The sequence below is a fragment of the Capsicum annuum genome, chromosome 7 (genome assembly GCF_002878395.1).
Source record: "Capsicum annuum cultivar UCD-10X-F1 chromosome 7, UCD10Xv1.1, whole genome shotgun sequence".
NCBI classification, from domain to species: domain Eukaryota; kingdom Viridiplantae; phylum Streptophyta; class Magnoliopsida; order Solanales; family Solanaceae; genus Capsicum; species Capsicum annuum.
Genome location: NC_061117.1, coordinates 195,893,604 through 195,918,939, shown reverse-complemented (window position 1 = coordinate 195,918,939; position 25,336 = coordinate 195,893,604). Strand labels below are relative to the sequence as shown.

The 25,336-nt window shown below is 30.7% G+C and overlaps 4 protein-coding genes across 6 annotated transcripts; 1 reads left to right on the top strand and 3 right to left on the bottom strand.

The window, feature by feature from the left end:
• The first annotated feature begins 2,475 nt into the window (after positions 1-2,475).
• On the top strand, positions 2,476-8,935 carry LOC107878278 (disease resistance RPP13-like protein 4). 3 transcript variants are annotated; one of them, XM_047415346.1, is made up of 3 exons: positions 2,476-2,628; positions 3,817-3,912; positions 5,682-8,935. In XM_047415346.1, exon 3 carries the CDS (start codon positions 5,849-5,851, stop codon positions 7,745-7,747), a length of 1,899 nt encoding a protein of 632 aa, XP_047271302.1. In that variant the 5' UTR covers positions 2,476-2,628; positions 3,817-3,912; positions 5,682-5,848; the 3' UTR covers positions 7,748-8,935. The 3 variants fall into 3 exon arrangements, with proteins under 3 accessions (XP_047271302.1, XP_016580695.2, XP_047271301.1); XM_016725209.2 differs by lacking the exon at positions 2,476-2,628 and adding an exon at positions 4,123-4,254 and having other exon boundaries at positions 3,710-3,912; XM_047415345.1 differs by lacking the exon at positions 2,476-2,628 and having other exon boundaries at positions 3,710-3,912.
• Positions 8,936-8,941: 6 nt separating this feature from the next.
• LOC107877274 (fasciclin-like arabinogalactan protein 21) lies at positions 8,942-10,468 on the bottom strand. Its single transcript, XM_016723957.2, has one exon. The coding sequence runs from the start codon at positions 10,018-10,020 to the stop codon at positions 8,971-8,973; it is 1,050 nt and encodes a 349-aa protein (XP_016579443.1). The 5' UTR covers positions 10,021-10,468; the 3' UTR covers positions 8,942-8,970.
• Positions 10,469-11,665: 1,197 nt separating this feature from the next.
• Positions 11,666-12,661, bottom strand: LOC107878277. Its single transcript, XM_016725208.2, has one exon. It carries the CDS (start codon positions 12,503-12,505, stop codon positions 12,131-12,133), a length of 375 nt encoding a protein of 124 aa, XP_016580694.2. The 5' UTR covers positions 12,506-12,661; the 3' UTR covers positions 11,666-12,130.
• Positions 12,662-22,694: 10,033 nt separating this feature from the next.
• LOC124885857 lies at positions 22,695-24,157 on the bottom strand. Its single transcript, XM_047394109.1, has 3 exons — positions 23,714-24,157; positions 23,217-23,363; positions 22,695-23,009 (listed from the first exon to the last, which is right to left on the bottom strand). The coding sequence occupies exons 1-3, from the start codon at positions 24,155-24,157 to the stop codon at positions 22,695-22,697; spliced, it is 906 nt and encodes a 301-aa protein (XP_047250065.1).
• Positions 24,158-25,336: the final 1,179 nt, after the last annotated feature.

Below are 25,336 nucleotides of genomic sequence, written 5' to 3'. Positions count from 1 at the left end.
TATTAGTTCTTAATACTTTTTTGCTATTTTCGGTTAGATTTGCAAACCATAGTTTTACTGATCCTATTAGTGTTTTTTCTATATATTCCGGTGCATCTGTTATATTTATATTATTATCTAATAATTGTTTTGTCATATATCCTATCCATAATTGTATTGTTTTTTCTGTATCTATTACACAGTCTAGATCTAAAAAGTTATAATTTTTATTTACTATTTGTTTTGGTGTCCATTTATCATATTCATTATATTTTTTAAACTTATTTTTATAATATATGGGTTTTCTTATTTCTGTTGTTTTAGGTATTATATTTTCATTTTCTTTTTTATCAAGAGTATTTATTTCTGTTTGGGTATTTTCTAAGTTTTCCTCATAAATTTTTTGTTCTTCATTGATTTCTAAATTTTTTGTATTTGTTAATATTTCTGTATATGTTTCACTATCTTCGGACTCATAATTATCTGTTCCTTCGATATCTATGTTATTTATTTCTAATTCTTCGTTTTTTATTTCTAATTTTTCCTTAAATTGATTTATCTCGTTTAGTAATTTCTGTTCTCTATCTTTTTCTTCTTTTTCTTTTTGTCTTTGTTCATACAGCTCTTTTAACATTTGTAATTCTTTTTCTAATTCAGCAATTCTATTATTTTTGGTTTCTTCTATTTTTCGTATTTCTTCCGTAGTTTGTTGTTTTATTTTTTCTATTTCTTTTTTCCTATCTATCTCTTCATTTTCTTTTTCTATTCTTACCATTGCTGTTAATTTATCTTCTAATTTTAATTCTTCTTTTTCTAACATTAGATATAAATGTTCACCTATTTTCTTATATCTTCGTCCTAGATTAGAAAATACTATTTTTATTTTTGATCCTTCGTAGTTTTCATATATTTTTTCATCTATTATAAATTCTTCTTTATTCATTTTATTGTGAATAGGTCATGTTGATATATATATTCTAAGCTATCTATTTGTGATTCTAATTTTGATATTTCATCCTTTTGTGTATTTATTGAATTTTTACTAACTCCGGCAAATATATTATAATTTAGTCTTTCTATTCTCATTTTTAATTCTTTTCGTTTTTCAGAGATAATTTGTTTTAATTCTTTATATCGTTGTATTTTATTCATTTTAAATTATGTTTATAATATCTCGGTGGATATCTAAATCTAATTTTATTATAATTAAGTGGTATATGTTTCATTCTTCTAGATTTTAAATGTGTTATTAATTTTGATTCAATACTAGATATTAATGTAATTAAATAGGCTAGTTTTTGTGGATTTTCTTTTGTTTTATTTAGACTTATATATTCTGAATAATTACTAATTAAAGATTCTTTAATTTTTCTAAAAGCTTCTCTATTTTTAAATGGTCTTCGCATAATTAATTTAATTATAAGTAAATTGTTTTAACTCTAAATCTATTTTAATTCTAACAACTCTTCTAACATATATCTCTTCCGTACTTTTTAAATTACTTAGCTCTGATACCATTTGGAGGGGGGTGCGCGGATTAATAGGTATAATAGATTTATATAAAGTCGAACAAGTAGATATAAACACATTTTAGGTGACATCTACGTGGCAATTTGCGTGAGATTGACATGTAAATGTCATGTAGGATGCATGTATCTACTTATGCAATTCTATACAAATTTAAGTATCTACTTATACATATCTAAAGTTGAAGGGCATAGATGTCAGTTGAATCAAGGAATCAAGTTAAAGAACATGCTTATGTTTTATTTCTTTTATGAAATAAGATTATGAGAAGAAATTCACCTTAAGAGTCTCTGAAGAAGAGATCTTACATAGGCAGCTTATCCTAAGCAAAAAATTAGTGGCTCGAATCTGTAACCTCACAATGAGCAATTTTGACTTAGAACAACAATAATATATTTTGTGTAATCCTATAAGTGAAGTTCGAAGAGGATAGAATATACGCAAACCTTATTCCTACCTTTATGATATAGAAAAATTATTACCGATAATTATGTCTATTAAAAATGAATTGCAAATAAGACAAATCTTAAACGTATGGAGAAATTTCTAGCTGTCTCAAATTAAAAGAAAATGACCCTATAAAAATCTCATGCGTTTTATTTGCTTTTTGATCACTTTTGAAAGAAAAGGTCGTATAACTAAAATAGCATTGGTAATAGTAAGTACTTTCTATTTATCATTTTGATACATTTTGAAGGAGAAAAGGGACCTTAGTCTTGTTTTATAAGTTTTCCTCCCCTTCTCATAAATAGGCACTTCCCAAGTTTTAAAGAGCACAACCTTTCTTTTTATTCTGAATTTTAGATTTGTAATCACTAGATTAAGGTAAATATTCCTTTATCCATTCGTATACTATGTTTGATTGTTTCAGATTGTTTTAATGTTGCTCTTTAACATGCCATACTTTTCTTCAATTTTAGCAGTATCTTCTGTTTCCGTTGCTTCAGTTATCGTGTTGTTTGTTATTGTTACTTGTTCTCTTAATTGTTGTCGATCAATACAACCTCTTTGCTTCTGAATTTGTTTTACATGCTTGATTTGATATGCTTACTCAAGCTGGTGGTCTATCGGATATAGCCTCTCCAAGTACCTTCACAAGGCAGGGGTAATTGGCCGGTAAGGGTGGGTACACATTACCCTCCACATACTCTACTTGTGGAATTGTACTTGGTATTGTTATTGATTCTATTGTAATTAAATCACACTAACTATTTAAAAATATATATATGATATTAAATCATGCCATAGTAGACGAAAAATGTGTCATAGGATTTTTCTTTTAAGGGGTAGCTTGGTTGGGAATGCAGCTATGATGGGATTAGTTATGATATGATAAGTTATGATGGGATAAGTTATATTGGGACTAGTTATGGTGGCATTTTTTTTTTTATTGAGTGTTTGGTTTGTTATATTCAAAGTAATATGCATGGTATAATTTCTAAGAATAAAATAATTGATTACTTAAATACCCTCCATCTTATTTAACTTTTATATATATATATATATATATATATATTTCTTTTCAAGCTTTAAATATTTATTCTTAAAAATAAAACTTTCATCTTATTTAGCTTCATTTTTTTGTGTATGCATTTTCATGATTATATCGTGTGTATTTCAAAAATAAAATTTTCATCTTATTTAACTTTAATTTTTTTGCGTGTGCCTTCCCAAGATTATGTCGTGTGTGTTTAAAAAAAAATCTTACTACATCTTATTTAGTTTGAAATAAAAACTCCCAACTTAAGTTTGTTAAAATAAAAGAGGATTTATTGTTTATGTCACTTTATTTAAACACATATCACTCATATAATATAGAATATTAAAATTCATTTTAATTGATATATACAATATCAATTTTCAGGTGATTAAAAAACTATTTAATTTAAAATATGTAATTCAATAATGGGGTCGATATTTTAATTATCTTTTAGATAAATTAAAATATATAAATAAACATAATAATTATTCAAATAAATTTAACGTATAATGTATTCATAAAAAAAATATATGTGTGCGTGTGAAATGAAAATCATAGATTTTGGAATAGTTTTGTCATTTTATAATGTTATCCAAGGATAAATTAGGGTGGGATAACTTATACCACCAAATGTGTGGAATAACTTATCCCGAGACTAATATCAACCAAACATTAAAAAGTTCATCCCAAACGTATTATTTTATCCTGAAATTATTTGCTCTCGTACGCACACCAAAACATCCTAATAGTCATAATACTTAGTTCCCCTAAAGGGGTTACATTCTTTATATATCTCTGTTCAATTCCATTTAAATTTTATTTGAATTCAGGACTTCTTATTAGGTATGTTGAAGAGCTTTACGGTGACACTGCTGGACTTGTGAGACCTGATCAAAATTGTTATCATATAATCATCTAACATTGAGGTAAGAAATCTCTCGACTCATCTTGAAAAGTTACAATAATATACTCCCTCCGTTTCGATTAGTTTGTCTGATTTTGACTTCGCATGAAATTCAAGAAAGAAAAAAAAGACTTTTGAATCTTGTTGTCTTAAACTATAGATATATAGAATGTACCAAAGTATTTTCTAATGTTGTGGTGTTAATTAAACATGTCATGCGGGAAAATTGAAGTTAAAGATCTACAAAAGGAAGGACCTTTTGAAAGGGACTAAAAATGATGCAAGAGTGAAACTGCGAGCTAGAATATGATACCATGCCCCACTCATGGACACACACCTTTGGCCAATTTGATTCGCTGGAGAGGTAAACCAGTGGCCCTTTCCATTTTGTAGGTTATGAATTCACGTATGCGGTTTTCTTGATCGCCTCTATGTCGGGCAAATTTGATTAATTAATGTGTGTATCCGCTATAATCTCATTTCTATCGAGAGAGAGAGAGGGGAAATAAAGATTTCTATTATGTATATAAAAAAACATATGTGCAATGCAAATTCGATCCAACCAAGCTCCCAATCAGGATGAACTTGCCGAATGAACATGTTCGGGTGCATACAAATGACGTGTTTGACCGATGAATTCATTCCCATGTATTTAAAAACAATAGATGGAAACCTAAGTAAGTAGCAAAGCACAACCCCTTGCAAGAAGGTTCCCGGTTGGCTTTTTATGAAGAATCCTATTTTTCTGGCCCTAAGTGAGCCTCCTATTTTTCTGGCCCTAAGTGAGCCCTAGATTGTGAGTGAGCTTTCGAGGGGTAGAGATCTAGCGTTGAAATACCAGTGTATCATTTGTCCCAGTCCAGGTATAGATATGAGATGAAGTGAAATCCTGAGTCGATGTATCCACACAGGTCGCACTTATTATATCTTTAGAATATTGGCAGTAAGACAAGCAAAGTGAATAGAGCATCTTTCCGATAATTTGGTTTAGTTTCCGCAACCAATTATTTTCCCTTGCTTTGGAAACATGTTCAGTCCCATAGCACTGTAACAAACAGAGTTGATTTCTCATATAGTCACTCAAATGACAGTTGTCATCTCAAAAGGACACTTCCTTTTATTGAACGAAATTGAAAGAAAGAAAAAAGTTGATTTTGCGAGATAATAACTATTAGTTGAGTTACCGTTTGAAAAATCAACACCCAGCATGCATAGTTAGTTCCAGTGTCAGTCTTGCTTAAACTTTGATCCGGCTACCTTCTAAGTTCTAATAGTGAAATCTGGATTCTGCTAAAAACATTTGTTAATGGATGCAATTGTCTTAGTGACATATCATGTATATCATTTAATTGATAAGTATAACAATATTATATAACTTACTAAAACTAAAAGCTTCAGAATAGCTTCTTTAGATTTTCAAATTCTATACAACTCAGATATCAAGAAATGACCTTCTTAGACTTGGTCATTTCCAATAATCCAACACTTTGCAACACAAGGAGGGAATTATACAGAGAGTTTGACAGAATGTGGATTAATTTAGTCAGGCTACTAAATGAACCTAGAGAAAATTGAGTCGTGGGTACAGGACACTTTACATGTAAGACCGTAACTATACAACCATAAACTCTCTTCTAACATTAACTGATATGGCAGCAAATAATGGTCTGTAGATGAAGTAACTACTGATACAGAATCTGTATCAGATGACTATACCAAAAAGAGGAAAACATTTACTTCCTTTAGTGTCTATTAGGGCTCATCACTTTTTCTATTTGTATAAATTTGCAGCTGAGAGATGGGAGACCCAATCACGAGTGCTGTAGCTGAGCTCATCGTAAAAGACTTGTCAAAACAAGTGAATATTCATTCTCAATATGCTATTCTATTTGAAAGTCAGTTTGAGGAGATGAAGAGAGCTGAATCTCATCCGTTCGTATCTCACTGAAGCAAACAGGATGAAACGAAACAACGAGTCTCTCAAGTCAACCTTATCTAAACTTGATGAACTAATTTATGAAGCAGATAATGTGATCACGGATTGCCAAATTCGTGAAGACTATCTGAGGATGAAAGGGAATCCTTCTTGCTTATTTCCGTCTCCGAGGGAGATTTTTTTCAGATACAACACTCGAAAGAAACTGACAGAACTCAACAAGGAGATAGTGACAATGCATCAGAAGCTTAGGGCCTTTGTTGGTCCAATAACTGAACAATCAAGAAGTGACCATATCAGCAGCAGATGGACCTCACACGTTTTTGATCAAACTTTAATTGTGGAGTTATCAGAAGATACAAGAAAAATCAAAGAATGGATCCTATCTCACAGCGAGTCATTACATCTCGTTGGCATTGTAGGGATGGGTGGTTTGGGTAAAACCACAATTGTGCAAAAGATCTACAATGACAGACAAGTGAATGTGAGATTTCAAAAGAAAGTTTGGGTTTCAGTATCTCAAACTTATGATGATCTTTCCATGATGAAGGGAATTTTGAAACAGCTGAATGCAGATGATAGTGGAACTGATAAAAGAGACTTGCTAAACAGAATTCGTGTAGCGCTTTCACATAAGTCGTACCTGATTGTCATGGATGATGTGTGGAGTTTTGATGATGGATGGTGGGATAGGATCTCAAGTGGATTACCCAAGTTTAAAGAGCACAATAGTTGTATTATAATCACATCAAGAAATGAGGATGTAGTCAAGAGGATGGGAGCCACAGAATCAAGAATTCATCGACCAAGATTGCTTGATGATGAAGAGAGTTGGTCGTTGTTTTGCAAAGTTGCATTTTTGTCAACTAAAGGGAAGTGCAATACTCAATTGGAAGAAGTTGGAAGAGAGATCGTGCGCAAATGCCATGGTCTTCCTCTAGCCATCAAGACCACAGGTGGGATGTTATCATCAAAGCCACAATCACTCGGGGAGTGGACAAGGATATGCGAAAATTTTCGAGAGAAATTGGTATCGGATTGTGTGAGCAATATCTCTGTAATGGCTTCTTTGCAGCTAAGTTATGATGAGCTTCCTTCTCATCTAAAACAGTGCATATTGTGCTTCTCAATCTATCCAGGTGACCATGAAATTGAGGCGGAACACTTGGTTCGTTGGTGGGTAGGGGAAGGATTGGTTCGTGGCGATGACACAGAAACTGCAACATATGTTGCTTTTAATTATTTATCTGAACTGGTAAGTAGGTGCTTGGTTGAAGCTGTCCAAAGAAGTAACTTTGATGGCAGAGTTTACAGTTGCAAGATGCCTGACATGGTTAGGGACATGACAATTCTGGTCGCAGAAGACAAGATGTTTTGTAACTTTGATAGAGGCAGGCTCATAGCCACCGTTAACTCGAGGCACTTGGGGGTCACCAAGGAAACAACTTTCCAGTCCTTGGCTGGGAACTCAAAGCTAAGAGCACTTCTTCTCACTACGACAAATTCCACTGGCTTCAACAGGAAAATTGCTCTAGCTGAAATCAAAACTCTTAGGGTCTTGGATTTGTCATGTGTCAAGCTAGACAATATCTGGTTACTTGATCTATGGCAATGGATCACATCACTGATGCAACTAGCGTATTTAAACCTACGAGATGTTGCGAACCTGGAAGAAATTCCAGGCTCCGTGAGGAAGTTACGTGGCCTCCAAATACTGGTCCTTAGAGAATGCAAGGAACTGAAAAGGCTACCAACATCAATCACAACACTTCCAAGATTGGCAATTCTTGATGTTAGAGGTTGTCCATCTTTTTCATGCTTACCACAAGGTCTCTCTGGTCTTTCTCATCTTAAAGTGGATTCAAGATACCGAGTTCGGCAACAACAGAAGCTTGTCACCTTAGTGAGGTCGTGGCACTGAATCAACTTCGAGTACTGCAATTAGACATAACGGAGGAAAGCAAGATAGAGGAGAAGGAATTGGCTGCATTGAAACAACTTCAACTACTAAGGGTGCTATCAATCAACGTAGGGGACAGTGAAAACAAGGACATCATAAGGAAGCTGGATAACTTGTCACCACCAACACACATTGAAGAATTATATCTAAAGCACTTCCTTGGAGAAACTGCACCAGCATGGCTCAACCCCATATCACTTCCCCAACTGCAGTACCTTTGCATCGAAGATTCAAGAGTGCTTAGTCACATGAGTGAAAACTTCTGGGGAGACAATGAGGGTAACTGGAAAGTCGAAGGACTATGCTTGAAATTCCTGCCAAGGCTCAGTGAAACATGGGAAACATTCCAAAGTGCAATGCCAGCCCTCAAATACTTAGAAGTCAGCCACTGCAATTCGCTGAAAAATTTCCCATGTAACGTTGAGCGTTTAGGATATTGGAGAATGACAGAGGAAGAGCAGGAAAACAAGGAAGAACAAGACGTGATTTCGTGCCACGAAGGCAATGAAGGAGAATTTGATTACATCCACTGAAACTATAGGATTACCAATCTTCAGTTTCAGTACACAATTATGCATTTTTTGTTTTGTTTTTTGTCTTTTTTTTTTTGGTCTGGAAAACTGGTACCACATTATGTGTTAGCACAGTGATGACTTATTAGCTATTATGTATGCTTGTTCTACAAAATATCAGTCCCCTGTTTGTCGAGTCTTTATTCGAATATAATTTTCATTTAATGGACAGGATTATAATTTGTATTGTTTGCTGATTTGTACGAATGTGAACTTATGTTTCCGCTCCCGTCCCAACCTTGGTGAATTAACCTAAACAACCGTCCACCCACCAACACATGTATAATATGTGTATGATCGTGTGTAAATGAATGATTGAATGTATAATCTGTCTAAGGTTGCAGACTTCGTTACAGAAAGTATTTTGGCCTTAATATATATTGGAAGTTCGTTAAGAGCAAAATCAAATAGAAGTTGGTTATTGGACATTGAAATTGAGTATGATAGAATTAGCAAATATGTAACAATGTGTTTTGCTATTCTGCTTGCATATTTACATCCACCAACAATTTTGGAGCTACAAAATTAGCCATAAGAAGCACTCTTTCAACGCACATCTAACAGAAATGCTAATGCTTTACTAGCAAAAACTAAGAAAGCTTATTATCTGAATTAAATGGATAGTTCCTCCAACTCAAAAGGCCGAGATATTCCATGAATGATGAACGTCTCGGACATAAAAATATCCGGTGCTGTTATCTCCACTCTATCTATGACCAAAACACGCGAAAAACTACTCTTAGAAATAGTAACATTCAGACCAGGGGCCAGTGTCTCTAGTGATGATACATCAGGCAAGAAAGCCAATTCCATAAAAGTATACCTCTTCGGCATTATGTGAAGCCTTACAGTTCTTTCAAGCAACGGTGAAGGAGAAGATAAAAATCCCAAATTCGGAGGAGCAAAGATTGTTACAGAACTCAAATTAGCAGAATCTTGAATCACCCCATCAAGAACAGAATGCAACTCAATTGCAAACGAAACGAATCCATTCGAGCTCAGCAATTTAATGATTCTTGGCCAATCAACCAACTTCTTCGTAGTATCATTAGCACTTCCATTCGAAATTTCTTCACAAATTGGTGATTGAATAACATCCCGATGTTCATCCATTCTACGAAAATCCAACGCAGAAAAGACCCCGTTAACTCCCTGAATCGAAAGATTTCCTTCAAGAAACACATCAGGATGAGAAACAATCACATTATTAATCTCAACAACCCTCTGTTTTTCATCAACTTTCGTAATGGCAATCTTTTTTCGAGACAAAAGGGTCGTTACACAAGTACCATAGGACATTTTCATCAGTTCTTGAAACGCGATTTTCGTAGGGGAAGTATGATACTCCAAGAGCTGCTTCATTGCCCAAGAAGGAACAGAGAGGTTAGAAATAGCAGAATCTTGGATCGCAAAAATGGTTGAATGAGGAATGGAAAGGAAAATCTCCGGAGAGATTTGGAGAAGAGTAGCTAAGATATTGAACCCGTGATTTCGAAGAGCTTTAGAAGCGTTGGTGGTGAGTTCGTGTTTGTTGAAATGGTGAGATGAATCTGAGTGATTGTTGTTGGTTGATTTGGAGTGCATTGTGGAGGTTATTGCTGTGTATGCGAGGAGTATGGAGAGGAGTACGAAGAATACAGCGTCGCAACCAGAATTAGCCATTCGTAATTACAGTTGTGTTTTTGTTTTTCTGATTTTGTGTTTTGTGAAGATGAAGATGGAGAAGAAAGTTGGTTGAAGCAGAGAAAAAGAGAGTGGAATTTTCCCTCCTAATTACTACAAATAATGAGACTTACGCGTAACTGCTTATGTCAGTAAGAATAAAGAAATTATTTCTGCATTTTTTTTACTACAAATATTCTTTGATATTTCAAGTATTAAAGTTTATTATATACAATTATAAATACATAAGATCATATATCTAGTGATGGAGCCACATGCAACGAACTGGGAAATCGTTAGAAACTTATAAATATACAGAATAAAATATGTATAAAATTTTATGAGTTCTAAGAGATCTTACGGAAGAGAAAAATTACACACAGGATGTGTTTGAAATGGAGAAATTTTAATTTAATGTTTTATGTTTAATTGGTTAAAATTTTTGATAAAATTTTTTTTTTATTTTCTCATATTTGATTGGTTAGATTTTTTGATAAAACATTCTTCCATGACGAGGAAAATAAGTTTCTTGAACTGAGTAGTAGTTCACATAAAATGATTAATCTTCCAGTGACCCTGCATATACTAAAAGAAAAAAAAAATGATACTGACCAACTTTTGAGGGTCTTTATTGTTCGTTCAATAATAGTACTTCCTATACAGACTTATGACTTGTCCCAATTAAGTACGACTTCATAATGGCATAACAAAAGTTTTCAATATTTTTTTTAAAGATACATGACAATTGATGTTGCAACGTTCCAAAAAATAAATATTTTGCTGAAATTTTTTGACAAGGTCGGTGAGACCTGTGTTGGGATTGCAATTCTTCATCTGCAACGGTAGCAATAAATAAATTAAAAAGCCTCGACATAAATATTGTAAAAACGCGTACATGGATCCATTTTTCTTTTTCCCTCACTATTCACTAGGCGGGCCCCTATTTGTAATAATTTAATTTTAAAAATTTTGTTTATTCACCGATAATAAGATAATCTATAACCACACAAAATACCTAAAGCTTGTTTTAATTATAATTTAATAAGTTCTTCTTTCTTTTAAAATTTCATGCTCGCTTGAATAGATAGAAATAGAATTGAGCGAGTAATCTTTAACACTTAATTGAAATTACACTCAACTTCAGTTTACCATTGTCTTTTTCATGTAAAAGATAAAACAATTTAGTGTACTAAAATTTTCGCTGTGTGCAGAATTTGAAAAAAACTCGATCACAAGAATTCATTGTATATATTTTTACCTTGCATTTGTGTCATCGGCTGTTTCCAAAACTTGAACATGTGACTTCTTGATCGCATATCACTTTCTGGAAAATAAGGGAAAGTTCTTTTCTTTTTTCTAGCAACTTATTTTATGAAAATTGATTGTATTGGTTGTCAAATAAGATTTTAGACCAACTGATCCCACCCAGTTTTGGCAACATTGCTTAGGAAAGGGCGATGAGCCTTTCATGTGTTATTTTCTTCTATGTAATGACTGCTTTAATCTCAAAGTAAGAAAACAACAAACAAAAGGCTTCCATTTTCTTAAATGTTAGTTCCTGGCATTCTTCGAGAACATAGCTCCAATTGGAAATCAAATTTAAAGAGAAAAAATAAAAGGAAATGGAAGAAAAGAACAATTTTCCTTCAAATAAAAAACATTAGACAGTCCATTAACTACTTACACTTAAATTAAGGCGCAGTTCGCGGGAATACATGATTATATTCAGTCCAGTATAGTATTAAGTAATTATATATTCTAACTACTCATTTCTAATTCATACAGAGAAATTGACAAATTACTTATTTCTAATTTATACAGAAATTGACTAATTTAGCTCCAAACATCCTCAACCGTAAGTAATTAATTACCATGTTCAACATCCAAAGTTTCTCACACAAAAAATTCCCTATCTGTTTCCTACATCAAGAAATAATATGATAAGTAACTCTTAAGCTAAACTATTCTAAATTGTGCATACTCTTCACTTTCAATGTTGCATTCGTGTTGGATTTTCCAAAAGCACACTAACTCTAGAAAATCCGACGTGTAGCAACATAGAAACTATTCACAATTTTTGTACTCAAAACCACAAAAGTGAAGTGCTTTACTAGTGATCTCCATCTCTTTTTCTGGTGACTCGAATATAACAATAAACAGCAGCAAAAATAGCAGTAACAAGTCCACCAATAATAACACCTCCACCAGCAACTGATTTATCAGAATGATGATGCTTTGTTTCCATACTCTCTGGAGCTTCAACAATTGAAGAGGGTCCTTTTTCAATTTCATTTTCACTTTCCATTAAAGAGTTTTCAGAAAAATCACCTGGTGGATCTTCTATCAATAAGGCTCTATGTACCATCATCAACTTTCTTGGGTATGTTAGTGACGTACTTGTAGTTGGAAATTCCTCTGCCACTGCTTTAATTGCCAAGATTCCTAGGAGCACAAAGTAAGAGAACACAAATCTTGATCGACCCATTGTGTGAAAGTGGCCGAAATATTTGCAATAAGCAAAGAGAATCTTGAATGAGGTTTGAGTGGTGTTGATGATATTACGGGAATATTTTTATTTAGGACGTCCAGAAATATCTGTGTGAGTTGTACTGAACTTGGGTTTGAGTGGTTGTGTATAAATAGAGGGAGAAAAGTTGTGTACAAGTGTGTGAAAACTACTACTGGTATTTTATTTTATTTTTAAAAAGGTAAAGAATAAAAAGTTATTGAAGGTTGAGAGAAGTTTCAGCCTTCCAGGGATGAGAAACACGTTTGGTAGGGGTCAGATTTGTTTTTGTTTGATTCAGTATGCACTTTAAAAGAACCAAAAAAATAGTCAAATTTTATAATCTTAAATTAAAAATATATTTACTTCACTTATCATGTTTAACTTATCATATTTATCGTGACGTATTTTTTAAAAAACAATAATAACGAAAAGAATAATTTTAGCCTATTATAATCACTCATGGTAAGTCTTCTAAATATTGAGAAATAAATAGTATAAGTATAAGAATAAATAAATATAAAATAATAAATTATTTCTTGAATTTTAAATTGGACAGATAAAATTAAATGAATGAGTATATAATATACTCTTTTTCTTAAAGACCCGTTTGGCCATGAAAACATAATTTTCTGAAATTGAAATAGAGTTAGAATTGAAGTTGGAGTTGGACTTGTGTTTGATCATTAATATAAATTAAAGTTGTTTTTGAAATTTTGTGAGATAAGTAAAAGTTAAAAAAAATGAGAATAATTTTTTCTTGTTTTTACTTTTCCAAAATATAATTTCAAATTGTATTTGAAATTATCATAGTCAAACACCGTAATTTTTACTTTTTTCACTAAAGTAAAAATAAATTTAAAAAAAAAATAAAAAAAATACTCCTGTCAAATAACTACTTATTTTATTGTTTGATTTTTATTCAAACAAAATTTAAGATGTAAATATTCATGTGCATGTCATATTGAGATACTGTTGAAAAACAAGTTAACTAATCAATTACCATGACTTCAATAAATTATTCATTGATATTGTATATTTATTTTTAGTAATATAAACAAATCTTACTACTTTCGTTTCAATTTTTTTAATTTAATTTCTCATTTTACTTGTCTTTTTTCTCTAATTAAGAAGAGATAAAAAAAAAATCATGTTTTACCCTTTACATTGATTACTTTTTCTTCAAATTAAAATGTAAGATCATTTAATAGGGATATTATGGTAAACCAGATATGTTATTAATTATTTTTCTTAATCAATGTGTCATCTCAATTTGAAACGGATAATTTGAGATGGAGGAAATATTAAACAGAGCGAGTAAAATAAAATAAGATAAATAAATTACTTTCTTCGTACAGAAATACTTTTCCATTTTAAAATTCGCGTATTCTTTTAAAAACAATAAATAAAAGACTGATTTTATTATATTATTCTTTAAATATTTTATAACAAAAAATAAATAAGTAAAAAATATACGAAAGAGAGTAGGACCCAATAATGCCCAATAAATTAGGAATCCGAAAGTACAGAGAGCTTCGTTGGTAATGTCATTGAAATGGGGGGTTTGTGAAGGTGTAACTACTCACACATAAAATTATGGACGGCGATTGAATGGGCAAGGAGAGTGACATCTGCTTTAATTACTTATCTCCTCCCTGCACTTATATTCATTCGCCATTTTAAAAGTGGATTTTTATTTGGCTATCTGTCAAAAATAAAAGTATTTTGCCGTAAAATTTACCTTTTATAATCATATTTTATATAATTATCATTTATAATCGATATATTCAATTTATGTCCGCTATATTCAGTTTAACAGATAGTATATATTCATATTTTATATAATTATCATCATATAGTATGTTTCTTATCTAACACTACCATTATTTTTTTTTATTTTTTTTGTGTGTGTGTTTTTCTCGTTTTTTCTTCTTCTTTTTTTCCTATTTTTATTTTTTTCTTTTCTTTCTTTTTGTTTTTTTTTCTCTCTTTGATCTCTAACTTTTATTTCTCTTTCTTCTTTTTCTTTTCTTCTTTGATTTTTTTTGTACTTATTTTTTTTATTATTTTTTTTGTTCTATTTTATATTTTTTGTATTTTCGAATAATATGACTAGTCGAGAAGAAGTCATGGATGATAACGTAAATACCACAACTGTTTATCGTATTTATAGTCACATAGCAATTTATATTTTTGTATCTATTGATACAATTATATTTGTATTTATATTTTAAAGTTTGCACTTGTATTTATATTTTATAGTTCGCATTTGTATTTGTATTTAATAGTTCGCACTTGTATTTGTATTTGTTAGTTTGCGCCATCATTTATATTTTATATAATTCACACTTGTATTTTAAAGAACTATTTTGTATTTGTATTTTATAATTGATTGCATATTATATTGAATTATATTTATATTATGATTTTCTTGTGTTTGTATATTTAGACTATACTTGTATTTGTATTTTATTTTCTTCATTACCTTTTTATTTTTAAGAAATTATTTTGTATTTATATTTGTAAGTTAACAACGGGGTGGTGGCGCAGTTGGCTAGCGCGTAGGTCTCATAGCTTAGAACACGGTCTCGGTCCTTTTCTTGAGCCGGAGGTCTATCGAAAACAGTCTCTCTACTTCTTCGGATGTAGTGGTATGGACTGCGTACATTCTATCCTCCTCTGACCCCACTATGTGGGAATATACTGGGTTTGTTATTGTTGTTGTTGTTGTATTTGTAAGTTGATTGCATATTGTATTTAGTCGGAACTATGTACAATTTATCATTTGTATTTGTATACGAACAAGTAAGTGCATTAATTGTATTTTCTTGATTCTAAAATACATAAATATGTAATGTTTCGTTTGATACAAATGTACCATTTTGTATTTGTATATCAAAATTATCATTCATATTTGTAAATAAATAAATATCACTTGATACAAATACAATGAAAAACAAATGAAATAAATGATTTTACAAATACAAATATAATATGTATTTGTATGTATTGTATTGTATAAAAATTTGAGTTGTATTTATTTGTATCAATAAATACAACTCGTATCAATAAATACAAACAAGTATTCATGGAAAGAAAATCAATCGTTCTTTCTCGATAATTAAAAAATTCAAATGATAGTTCACACTTATATTTATATGTTATATATCATATTTGTATTTGTATTTTATAGTTCACACTTGTATTTATATGTTATATATCATATTTGTATTTGTATTTTGTAGTTCGCACTTGTATTTGTATGTTATAGTTCGCATTTGTAATTGTATTTTGTAGTTCGCACTTGTATTTATGTTTGCTAGTTCGCACAAATGAAAAGAAGGAGAAAAATTGGAAAGAAAAAAAACGAAGAAAAAGAAGGAGAAAAAATGAGAGAAAAAGTAGAGTAATAGAAGAAAGAAAAAAAAAAAAAGAAAAAGCAAAAAAATGAATAAAAAGAAAAAGAAAAAAGTGAAAAAATAAAAAATAAAGAGAAAGCAACAAAAAAAGAAAAGAAAAACTGAAGAAAAAAAATTGAAAAGGTAAAAAAAAAAAAAGAAAAGCATAATAGAAAATAGAAAAAGAGAGAAAATACATGAGAAAGACTATAAATTGTAATTAGGAATAATTAATAGGCAACAGAGGGATATAAATTATAATTAATTAAAAATTAGATTTTAAATGGTAATAAAAGCTCAATAGTGACTAATCCGGATAATTTTCTATTTTTATTTTTATTTTTTGCTTTAGGGGTCATTTGATAGAAGAAATGGAACAAGTAAGAATATCCTCTGAGATGGAATATTTTATAAAATTATTTTATTTATTTTTTAATAGGATAATAATATCACCATTTTAATATAAATAATGGGATAAAATAATTTTGAAATTAAGTAATTTCTTCTACCAAATATGGATAAAGTTAATTTTAAATTTTATCTCAAGAATATTTTTCTTATCCCTTTTACCAAACGGCGTCTTAACGTAGCATAATTTTTTGTCATTTTTTATTTTTACTATTTATTATCTACTTTTTTTTAATTCATTTTTACCTATCAACTTTTTTTTATTTTAAGCTCTCTAATAATATTTATTCAGTTTTTAAAATGCTCTATTTATTTTTATTCATTTTACCATTAGTATTAAGTACAATACATCATTTATTGCATTTTTTAAAAATAAAAAAAATTATTTTATTCAAGTAATAAAATTATTTCTCTATTTATTGTTTTTAAGGTATGTGTCAAGTCAAAAATGAACATATATTTATGAATGAAGAGAGCATTTTTTAAAGCATTTTTCATGATCAAAAACTAAAAAATAATTAATAGATTAGTGTGTCAAAATAATCATGTCAATCATTATTTTTTTAATGAACGTTTTAAATTCAATATGACAAGTAAAAATAAATTGTGAGTACTCCCTCTAGTTTAAACTAAGTGAATTTTTGAATTATTTTTCAATGTCCAAAATAAGTGATTTTCATTCTTCAAAAGACATATTGCAAATTTTCTTTGATTTTACCCTTCATTTTACACTTTTTAAGTTATGAGTTTCAAGAATTTTAATTAATTTATTTTAATTTAACTGATATGTTAAGAGTAATTTGATAATATTTAAAAATAAAAAATAAATTACAATTTATTTCTTATTATTTTTTTAAATATATATGTATTGAGGTAAAAATTTACTTATTTTGGAAGAGTATCAGATTAAAACGTTACCATTGAAAAAACAGCTGGAAGAATAATGGAACCAACGGGAAGTATTTAAGAAAATAAAATGCAGTTAATTTCATGCCGCTAACACTCGTAGGTTTTTCTCTTCTTTTAACTTTTATCACCGAATTTGCCGTGACGAAAAATAGCCCCGATTGCATGAGCCTACTCTAAGGGTGCATTTGTCTTTTTCAAGATTCAGACATTTAAATCCGAATGCATATTTGAATAATTAAAATGTTATCTCTAGATTTGAAAACTGAATTATTAAGATTTATTGTTTTTCAACATATGAATGTGCAAAAAATAATTATTTGTATATATAATAAAATAAAAAATATAATTCAAATGAAAAATTAATTATGTATTATAAAAGTATGTAATTTAATACAACAAAATTATTATTTGATTGAGAAAAAACATTTATGTTTGTTAGTGATAATGAAGATGGTTTATAATGGTGGTTGCGGTGACAATAATTGATGTTGGTGATAAATAATGTTGGTGGTGATAGTTGTGATGGTTGGTATTGTAATGACTGTTATGATGGCAGCGATTGATGGTGGTGTTGGTGGTGGTGATGTGATGTTACTTGATGTTAGTAGTTTGAGGTGTTAATTGTGTTGGCTGAAACATGAATGCATGATGGTTGATGATGTGTTGGTGCTAGTTGGAGATGTTGTTTGTTGGGATGATAGAGATGGTTGTTAGTAGAGATAAATTGTAGCGATGGTAGTGGTTGAAGTGGTGGTAAAGGTGACGTTACTAGTGACGATGGTGGTGACGGTCGAAGAATATGTGGAGGTTGTTATGTATTAGTGGTAGTTAGTGGTGGTCCTAATTGTGATAGATGAGTTGGTCGGTAGTAGAGATTGACCGGTAGTGGTTGATGATGGTGGTGTTATCGACGCCGGTGGCGACGGTGAATATAATAGAATAATAGAGATAGTAGGTGCGGTAGCGGTTGACAATAGTAGTTGGTAACGATATTTGTTGTTGATGATGACTGTGATGGTGGAGGTGGTTGGTGGTTGACAATAGTAGCGGTGACAGAGGTGGTTAGTGGTAGTGATTGCTGATTGTGAATAGAGTGGTGAATATTATCATACACCAGAATATCTCTTCAGACCTATTAAGACTTGGTTCTAGATCTGAATGATTAAGACCTATTCAGACATATTAAGAGCTAAAATCTTAATAAAAAACAAATACACTTAATGGTCTGAAGTTTGAACCATTCAGATTCAGACCTCCATTAAGTGCAAACAAATGAGGCCTAAGTAGGGTGATCGTTGCAGTCATTCAAATTGATATTTTAAGAGTTTTAAGTCTTGTGTAGTATCAGCTTAGTAAACTTGATTTGTTATTGTAGGTTATTTAATATTTTACATAAAAATAGAAAAAGAAAAAATTGAATAACTTACAATAACAGATCAGGTTTAACAAAATATTTTGCGCAAAACTTAAATCCTATTTTAATCTCAATTAATTAGAATCGATTATAAGAATTTCTTTATCAAAATCCTTCCATTTTTGAACTCAAGGAATACAAAACAAAAAGTAGCAAGAGTTGAGAGGCTGAGTGAGAGAGTACCTTGAAGCTGTTCATGTTCATATAAAACCGTGTTGGAAATCTTGGAAATTAGAGGAGCCCTGTTGTGTCCAGCTTTGGTAAAGAACTTGGGAGTAATTTATTTTGGTCAACCAGTAGGGGAATTAATTTGTGACAAAATATTGATAGAAAGAGTCCAACAAATTACTCTAGTTTTTAGATTTGACACACTCATTAAAAAAGTCAATAAATAGATATGCATTTTACATATTGATCCTTGTATATTTTTTAAAGTGTAATAATTGCTGCAACAACATTAAAATTTGATAGGTATTACTTCATTCTATGCATTAAGTCTAGAACATTAAATATTTATAGTTAAAATTAGTAATAATCATTAATTTTGATTTTAAGAATCGAGATTATTTATGCATTATTCAATAATTTTAAAAATTATAAATGTATTTAGTATTCTTATTAAGGATAAAAATAAAAAATATATATATAAAATATTTTTATATTAAAACTTAAACAACAAAAGAAATAAATATTTTTAAAAAGAAAGCAATTACTACCAAACGGAGGGAATGAACTTCATGGTTAGGTGACTCAAGGAAGTATACGTCATCCATTTACCTTCTACTCCCTGCATTTTATATTGATTAGTCCATCCTTTTAGAAAACTTTAATTAGATATGTATTAGGAGTATTATGGGAGAGAAGTAATAATTTTTTCTTTTATTTATTTGTGAAAGTGAATAAGTAAATTGAAACGTATATTTTTAGTATAAAGATCAAGTAAAATAAAATGAAGAAGCAATTTATTAGAGCCCGTTAATTTTCAAATGTGCTTTTATCTCACTGATGGTGTTTGTCTAATTTTCGCGTAGGATTGTAGTTTAATTTAGAACTTATTTTATTTTTTCAAAAATATATTTGGTCACTTTAATTGTTTAAAGGCATATTTCAATTATTTCATAAGGTATACACAAACAAATTTAATAGTTTAAAGTAAATTTGAATCTTTTGTTTGTTTACGTCGAATATGTCAATGTCACAGCTAGATACATGTTAGTTGGACAGGCAAACATCTGCCAAAATCGAAGATGCAGGACTTCGTTGAAAATAAACTACTCCATTAAGTAGAAAGAGAATTAACATTTACCCATGAATAAGTACTCCCTTTTTTTTTAGAGTATTAATATTTAATCACTTGCCTATTTCGTCTTTTGTACTACATGCCTATGAAAATATATTTACTATTAAAAAGATATTCTGTCCAAATAATTATCCGTACTTATTTTTTTTTATCTCAATTAATTATAGTACTTTTCCTTTCACCGCGTTAAGTTTCTTTCCTTATTCATTAGAGTAAGAATAAAATTGAGAAAATGTATCTATTATAATGATAAAAATATTTTCGTTAGTTGTTTTTAGTAACAACTATTTATGATCTCAAACCAGCGCAAAATAGTCAATCAGCCAAAAGATATTCTTACATGGTGTGATATTATTCACTTTGATCAAGTCCTCTTACGATTTTTGTTAAAAAACCTTACACCATTAAGAAATTTTGGATCTTATAAGTTATATAACCTCAATCCTTTTACGAAGGTAGGAGGAAGTAGGTACGATTGCTGCCATCAAGAAAGCAGCATGGCTGGGCTCAAGGGAACAAGTAGATATTATTAGCAACCAATAATACAACACAAAAATAATTAATGGCATTGGTATTTTGTGCATGTGGTATGGATTATGCCTAAGAAATGTGGGAACCCCTTCTGATTTGTCTTGCACCAATCACTTACACATCTAAACTTAATATCTCTATCCTGCAATATTAATATTGGACACAAATTCACATCAAATATTAGGGTGAACAAGTAACTCTCTCTACCTTTGCATTATTGGACAACAACACTTGATCTACTGAGCTTGTGAATAGATAGATTTAGGATTTGATAATGTGGTTCAACTGAATCTATTATTTTTAATTTAAATTATGTGTGTATAAACAAAAAATATTTGACGTTTATATATATACATGTAGTAAGATCAAGTCCGGTGATCGAATATAGCTGCTCAATTATCCAAAATTATATGTAGTAAGAAAACTAGTGTGACATTTATATCACTCCACATCAACTTTTATTCCTAGTTGACATGGATATAAATTTGGGGAAATTAAAACACCTGACCTGTAACAATCCAATTTTCTATTTTCAAAATCATTGGCCCCTATTTATTTTATAAATACCTCCTTCATTTTCTCTCCGGAAAAGTCAATTAAAGGCTATAGCTGATTTCTTACTTAAATTCTTTCCTACAAAATTCTCAGTAATTGAGTGAATATTGAACAATCACATTATAAAATTTAATAAACACATCCTCAATATAATCTCATAAGTGGGGTTAGGGAAAGGTGGTGTATACTGTATAATATGCACCTTAGTCCTATCTTGTGAAGTGAGATAGACGATTTCCAATGATATCAACTCAAGTAAAACACATTATGGAATACCTTATTCTAAATGTTGACCTAGCTAGAATTTATTTAAGATTCATCTGAGCAAACTGGTAGGAAAATTGCAAGTTGTTTAATTAAGAACCAGTTGTTTGAAAATACAATAATCTGTCAATTAGCTGGCACCCCAGCTGGGATACAATGGGTAGACGTTTGTTTCCTTTATTTGGTACTCACTCAACTATTTAATTTGTAGACCTCGTAATAGGCATAGTTATTTTCTGTAGAATATTGGAGTCCATAATGTGTTATGTTTAACTAAAATTGTCCCCTTCTTCCAACCTGAATAACGTATAGTGTTAAGGAAGAATAATGAACAGGGTCGACTCAATAAAATACAGATAGTGATCATGCCTAACTCTAGTTTTAAAGAGGATACACGATATCTCAAATATAACTTGTTCTATGTCTATGAGACGATTCCACGTAAAATAACTTTCGGATAATAACTATAGAATTAAATACATATATAAATAAAATAATGTAGTAAAATAGGAGATAACATCTCATATTATTACTAGCCCAACTTAAGATGGTTCATTTAGAAATTCGTCCACTCAACTTTGTTTTATAACTCAAAAAGTCTCTCAGCTTAGGATAGTTCATCGAGTTCACTCAATTGTATTTTATAACTCGAAAGTCACGCAACTTAGGGTAGTTCTCTTAGAAAGTCACTCAAGATTGAGTGATTTTTGGATTATAAAACAAAGTTGAGTGACTTTCTAAGTGAACTATCCTAAGCTGAGTGAATTTCAAATCTAAAACATAGTAGCAAACTTAGTCTTATGATATCTCATCTTATCCTATTCAACATGGTATTGTTTTATACCACCTTCCATATGGTATAAATTAGTTCAGGAATTATAATTTCAAGACTATAATTTCAAGATAATTTAATCTACGTAGCAAACGATCCCTTCAGTTATAAAACAAAGTTAAATGATCAATATGAGATATTATTTCATAAAAATAGGAGAGGTGAAAAATAGAGGATAGACTAAAACTCGAGCACTTGAATAATTTTCCATCACTAATGACGCATTGTCAGAGGCGAACCCAGGATTTGAAGATAGGGGGTGCACCATTATCTTTAACATAGTCATGCCGATTATCAACTACATAATTTGACATACGAATCTTTTAAACTTAAAAATTATAAAAAAAATTATGAGCAAAGTATAAACTTCAAAATGATCAAATGATACTAATTTAGTACTAATACAACAAAAGTAGACCATCCTTTCATACTAGACATCGGCGCATTTTCATATTCTGAAAATGATCAATGATTGCATCATTGCTTGCATTTACAAATATATCCTTCTCAATATAGCAAACTAAACAATCACTTAAAAATGCATACTACTACGCAATTCATTCTTGATATGCTTCATAGATGAAAAAGCTCTCTATAATTGCAGTAGTGACTGATAAAATCAACGTCAACTTCACAAGTAAGTACACAAGAAAATAAGTCTCCACAAGATTTGCATTAACCAATGCTTCTGCCAAATCACCAATTCCTGTCAAATTAGAGAATATAGGATCACCACGTCGCATGTGTATAATAAAAGTATCAAGTTGGTAACTAAACTCTCGAAACTTTGATTCACCAAACTCATCCGGATAATGCTTGGCCAATATCATTATTTTTTTCTTATCAAAATTAGCAAACGCATTAGCTGGATTCTAGCTTGCCATACCAAGGAGCAAGTTACCACTGACAACATCAAAACGATTATCAAGCTATTGAAGTTGCAAGTCAATTATAGCATAAAAGAGCTCAACACGTAAGTGATGTGAGTAAATAACACTAGAAGGACTACGCTTTGACTTTTCAGGAAGATAAAAATCATCCATCTTAGGCATCAAGATTTCATGTTTATCAAAAAATACATGAACTTCATTCATTAGGGAATCCCATCCATCATCTCTCAACAATTGTAATCTTTTCAGAGTAATGTCAAGAAATGTCATGGCATTGACAATATCTTGCTCCTTCCTTTGTAATGATGTACTTAGATCATTGGACATCACCAATATCTTCAACATCAAGTGAAGTAAGAAAGCAAATTCAAATTCATTGACCATAGTAAAAAAAAGCCTCGGCTTATGATCTATCATTTGAATTTGAGCCTCCACATTTAATCGCATCAAGCACATGAAAATAAAACAAAAAAGTTATCCAATGTTCTAAAATGTGAACTCCAACGAATGTCACCTAGCCTTTGAAGTCCTCGTTCTTGATTTAATTCTTTTCCACTTTGAACTTCACCACTTTCTAGGAATTGCTCCAACATCTCTGCTTGATGGTCTCAAAGTTGGTCTCTGCGCTTAAAGGATGCTCCTACCACATTCAACACATTAGTAATAATAGAAAAAAAGTCATCTACGAGCAAATAGTTTTTGGCAACGGCTACAAGTGCCAATTGCAATTGGTGAGCAAAACAATGAATGCAATATGCCGATGGAGTTTCATGCAAAATCAAAGCTTTAAGACCATTTATTTCTCCCTGCATGTTACTAGCCCCATCATAGCCTTGTCCTCGTATTTTAGATGCACTTAAAGAGTGTCTCATAAGCAAAGAACATATTATTTCCTTCAACGTTTTTGCTGATGTATCACCAACACGAACAATAGCAATAACTCGCTCATTCACTTTACCTTTTTTGTTAACATAACTCAATGCAACGATCATTTGTTCATGGTGTGATATGTCTATGGATTCATCAACTAAAATCCCAAGAAAATCTCCATCCAAGTCATCAATTATAGATTTCACGGTTTCTTGAGCACAAGCACTCACGATATCCTTTTGAATTTTTGAAGAAGTCATCATAGTATTTTTTTGAAGCATGTTTTAAAATAACATTATTCAAATCGGGAAGCATTTTTCCTAGCCATTCCAAAAAACCTAGAAAAAGGCCTTTATTTTGGAAAGATTCACTTTCATCGTGACCTCAAAAACACAATTCAAATATCAAGAGGAACCTTGCAACATTAGTTGAAGCCTCTAAACTAGTACGATGCACACTTCTTATTTTTTCAGATTGCTTGTTCAAAGCAACTTGAATTGATTGAGGTTGATTCTCAAAATCTAGCATCTTACTGAATTCATCTTCTATGGAAGCTATTTACTTCACCAACATGTAATTGAAATCGCTCCAAACTATGATTCGAAGCCTTAAAGCCGATTTTTGTGAAAAAATCACCTACATTGCCCTTTACAGTCATTTTTGAATAAATAGCAACACAAACAAAACACATCTTTCTTCACGCTATACTCCATCCATCTAGAATATGAACCCTCATACCACGTCGAATTAAATTGATGCATCTTTGGTTCAATTCTAGTTTGAGAAAATTGAGAAAGAATCGATTGACAAGGCCCTTGTTGAATATAGTGCTTTCTGACTTGATCTTGTATTATAAAGTCATATTCATGAATTGATTTTCTTTTTTCAGGATCGAATTTAAGTGAATTCACATCAAACTTTTCTACAAGACAATGAGAATTGTCTTTAAAACTAGAGCTTGGTTGAGGAGAATAATATCTATCCGTTTCAATTCACAAGAATCAATAACAAATTCCTACAAAACAAAAAATTCATTGAGAATATAAATAAAATTAATTATTTATTCTTAATCAAAGTCCATGAACTTAAATAGAAGCAAGAAAAAAAATATAAATAAATTTTACACACTAACTTTCAAGCAACAAATAGATATTAAAAGTATTTATCATTTAACATAACCCAAACTTAAATAAAAAAATAAAAAAACTAAAGGAAGAGATGTATACATGTTAGCATCAAATGGAACAATTGAAATTGCTCCTTGTTACCTTGTTTGGCTTCTGGGGGAATTTGAAAAATATCGAATAAGGCTTGAAATTTGGGGAAAACTATGGGGCTTGGGATTGGGGAATATCTATTATCTAAATATATTAATTAAGGGTAGTGTGGGGCCAACTGAGGTGGCTGCATGGCTGGTGGCAATTAAATGTTAAGTAAAT

Excerpts from the sequence above, each read along its gene's own strand:
- LOC107877274 (XM_016723957.2), bottom strand. The coding sequence starts at position 10,020 with ATGGCTAATTCTGGTTGCGACGCTGTATTCTTCGTACTCCTCTCCATA.
- LOC107878277 (XM_016725208.2), bottom strand. The coding sequence starts at position 12,505 with ATGGGTCGATCAAGATTTGTGTTCTCTTACTTTGTGCTCCTAGGAATC.
- LOC107878278 (XM_047415346.1), top strand. The coding sequence starts at position 5,849 with ATGAAACGAAACAACGAGTCTCTCAAGTCAACCTTATCTAAACTTGAT.
- LOC124885857 (XM_047394109.1), bottom strand. The coding sequence starts at position 24,157 with ATGACTTCTTCAAAAATTCAAAAGGATATCGTGAGTGCTTGTGCTCAA. Across the intron at positions 23,364-23,713 it reads TTGCCAAAAACTATTTGCTC|ATATTGGTGATGTCCAATGA; the intron begins GTAGATGACTTT and ends TTGATGTTGAAG. Across the intron at positions 23,010-23,216 it reads CCCTAATGAATGAAGTTCAT|AATCCAGCTAATGCGTTTGC; the intron begins GTATTTTTTGAT and ends ATGGCAAGCTAG.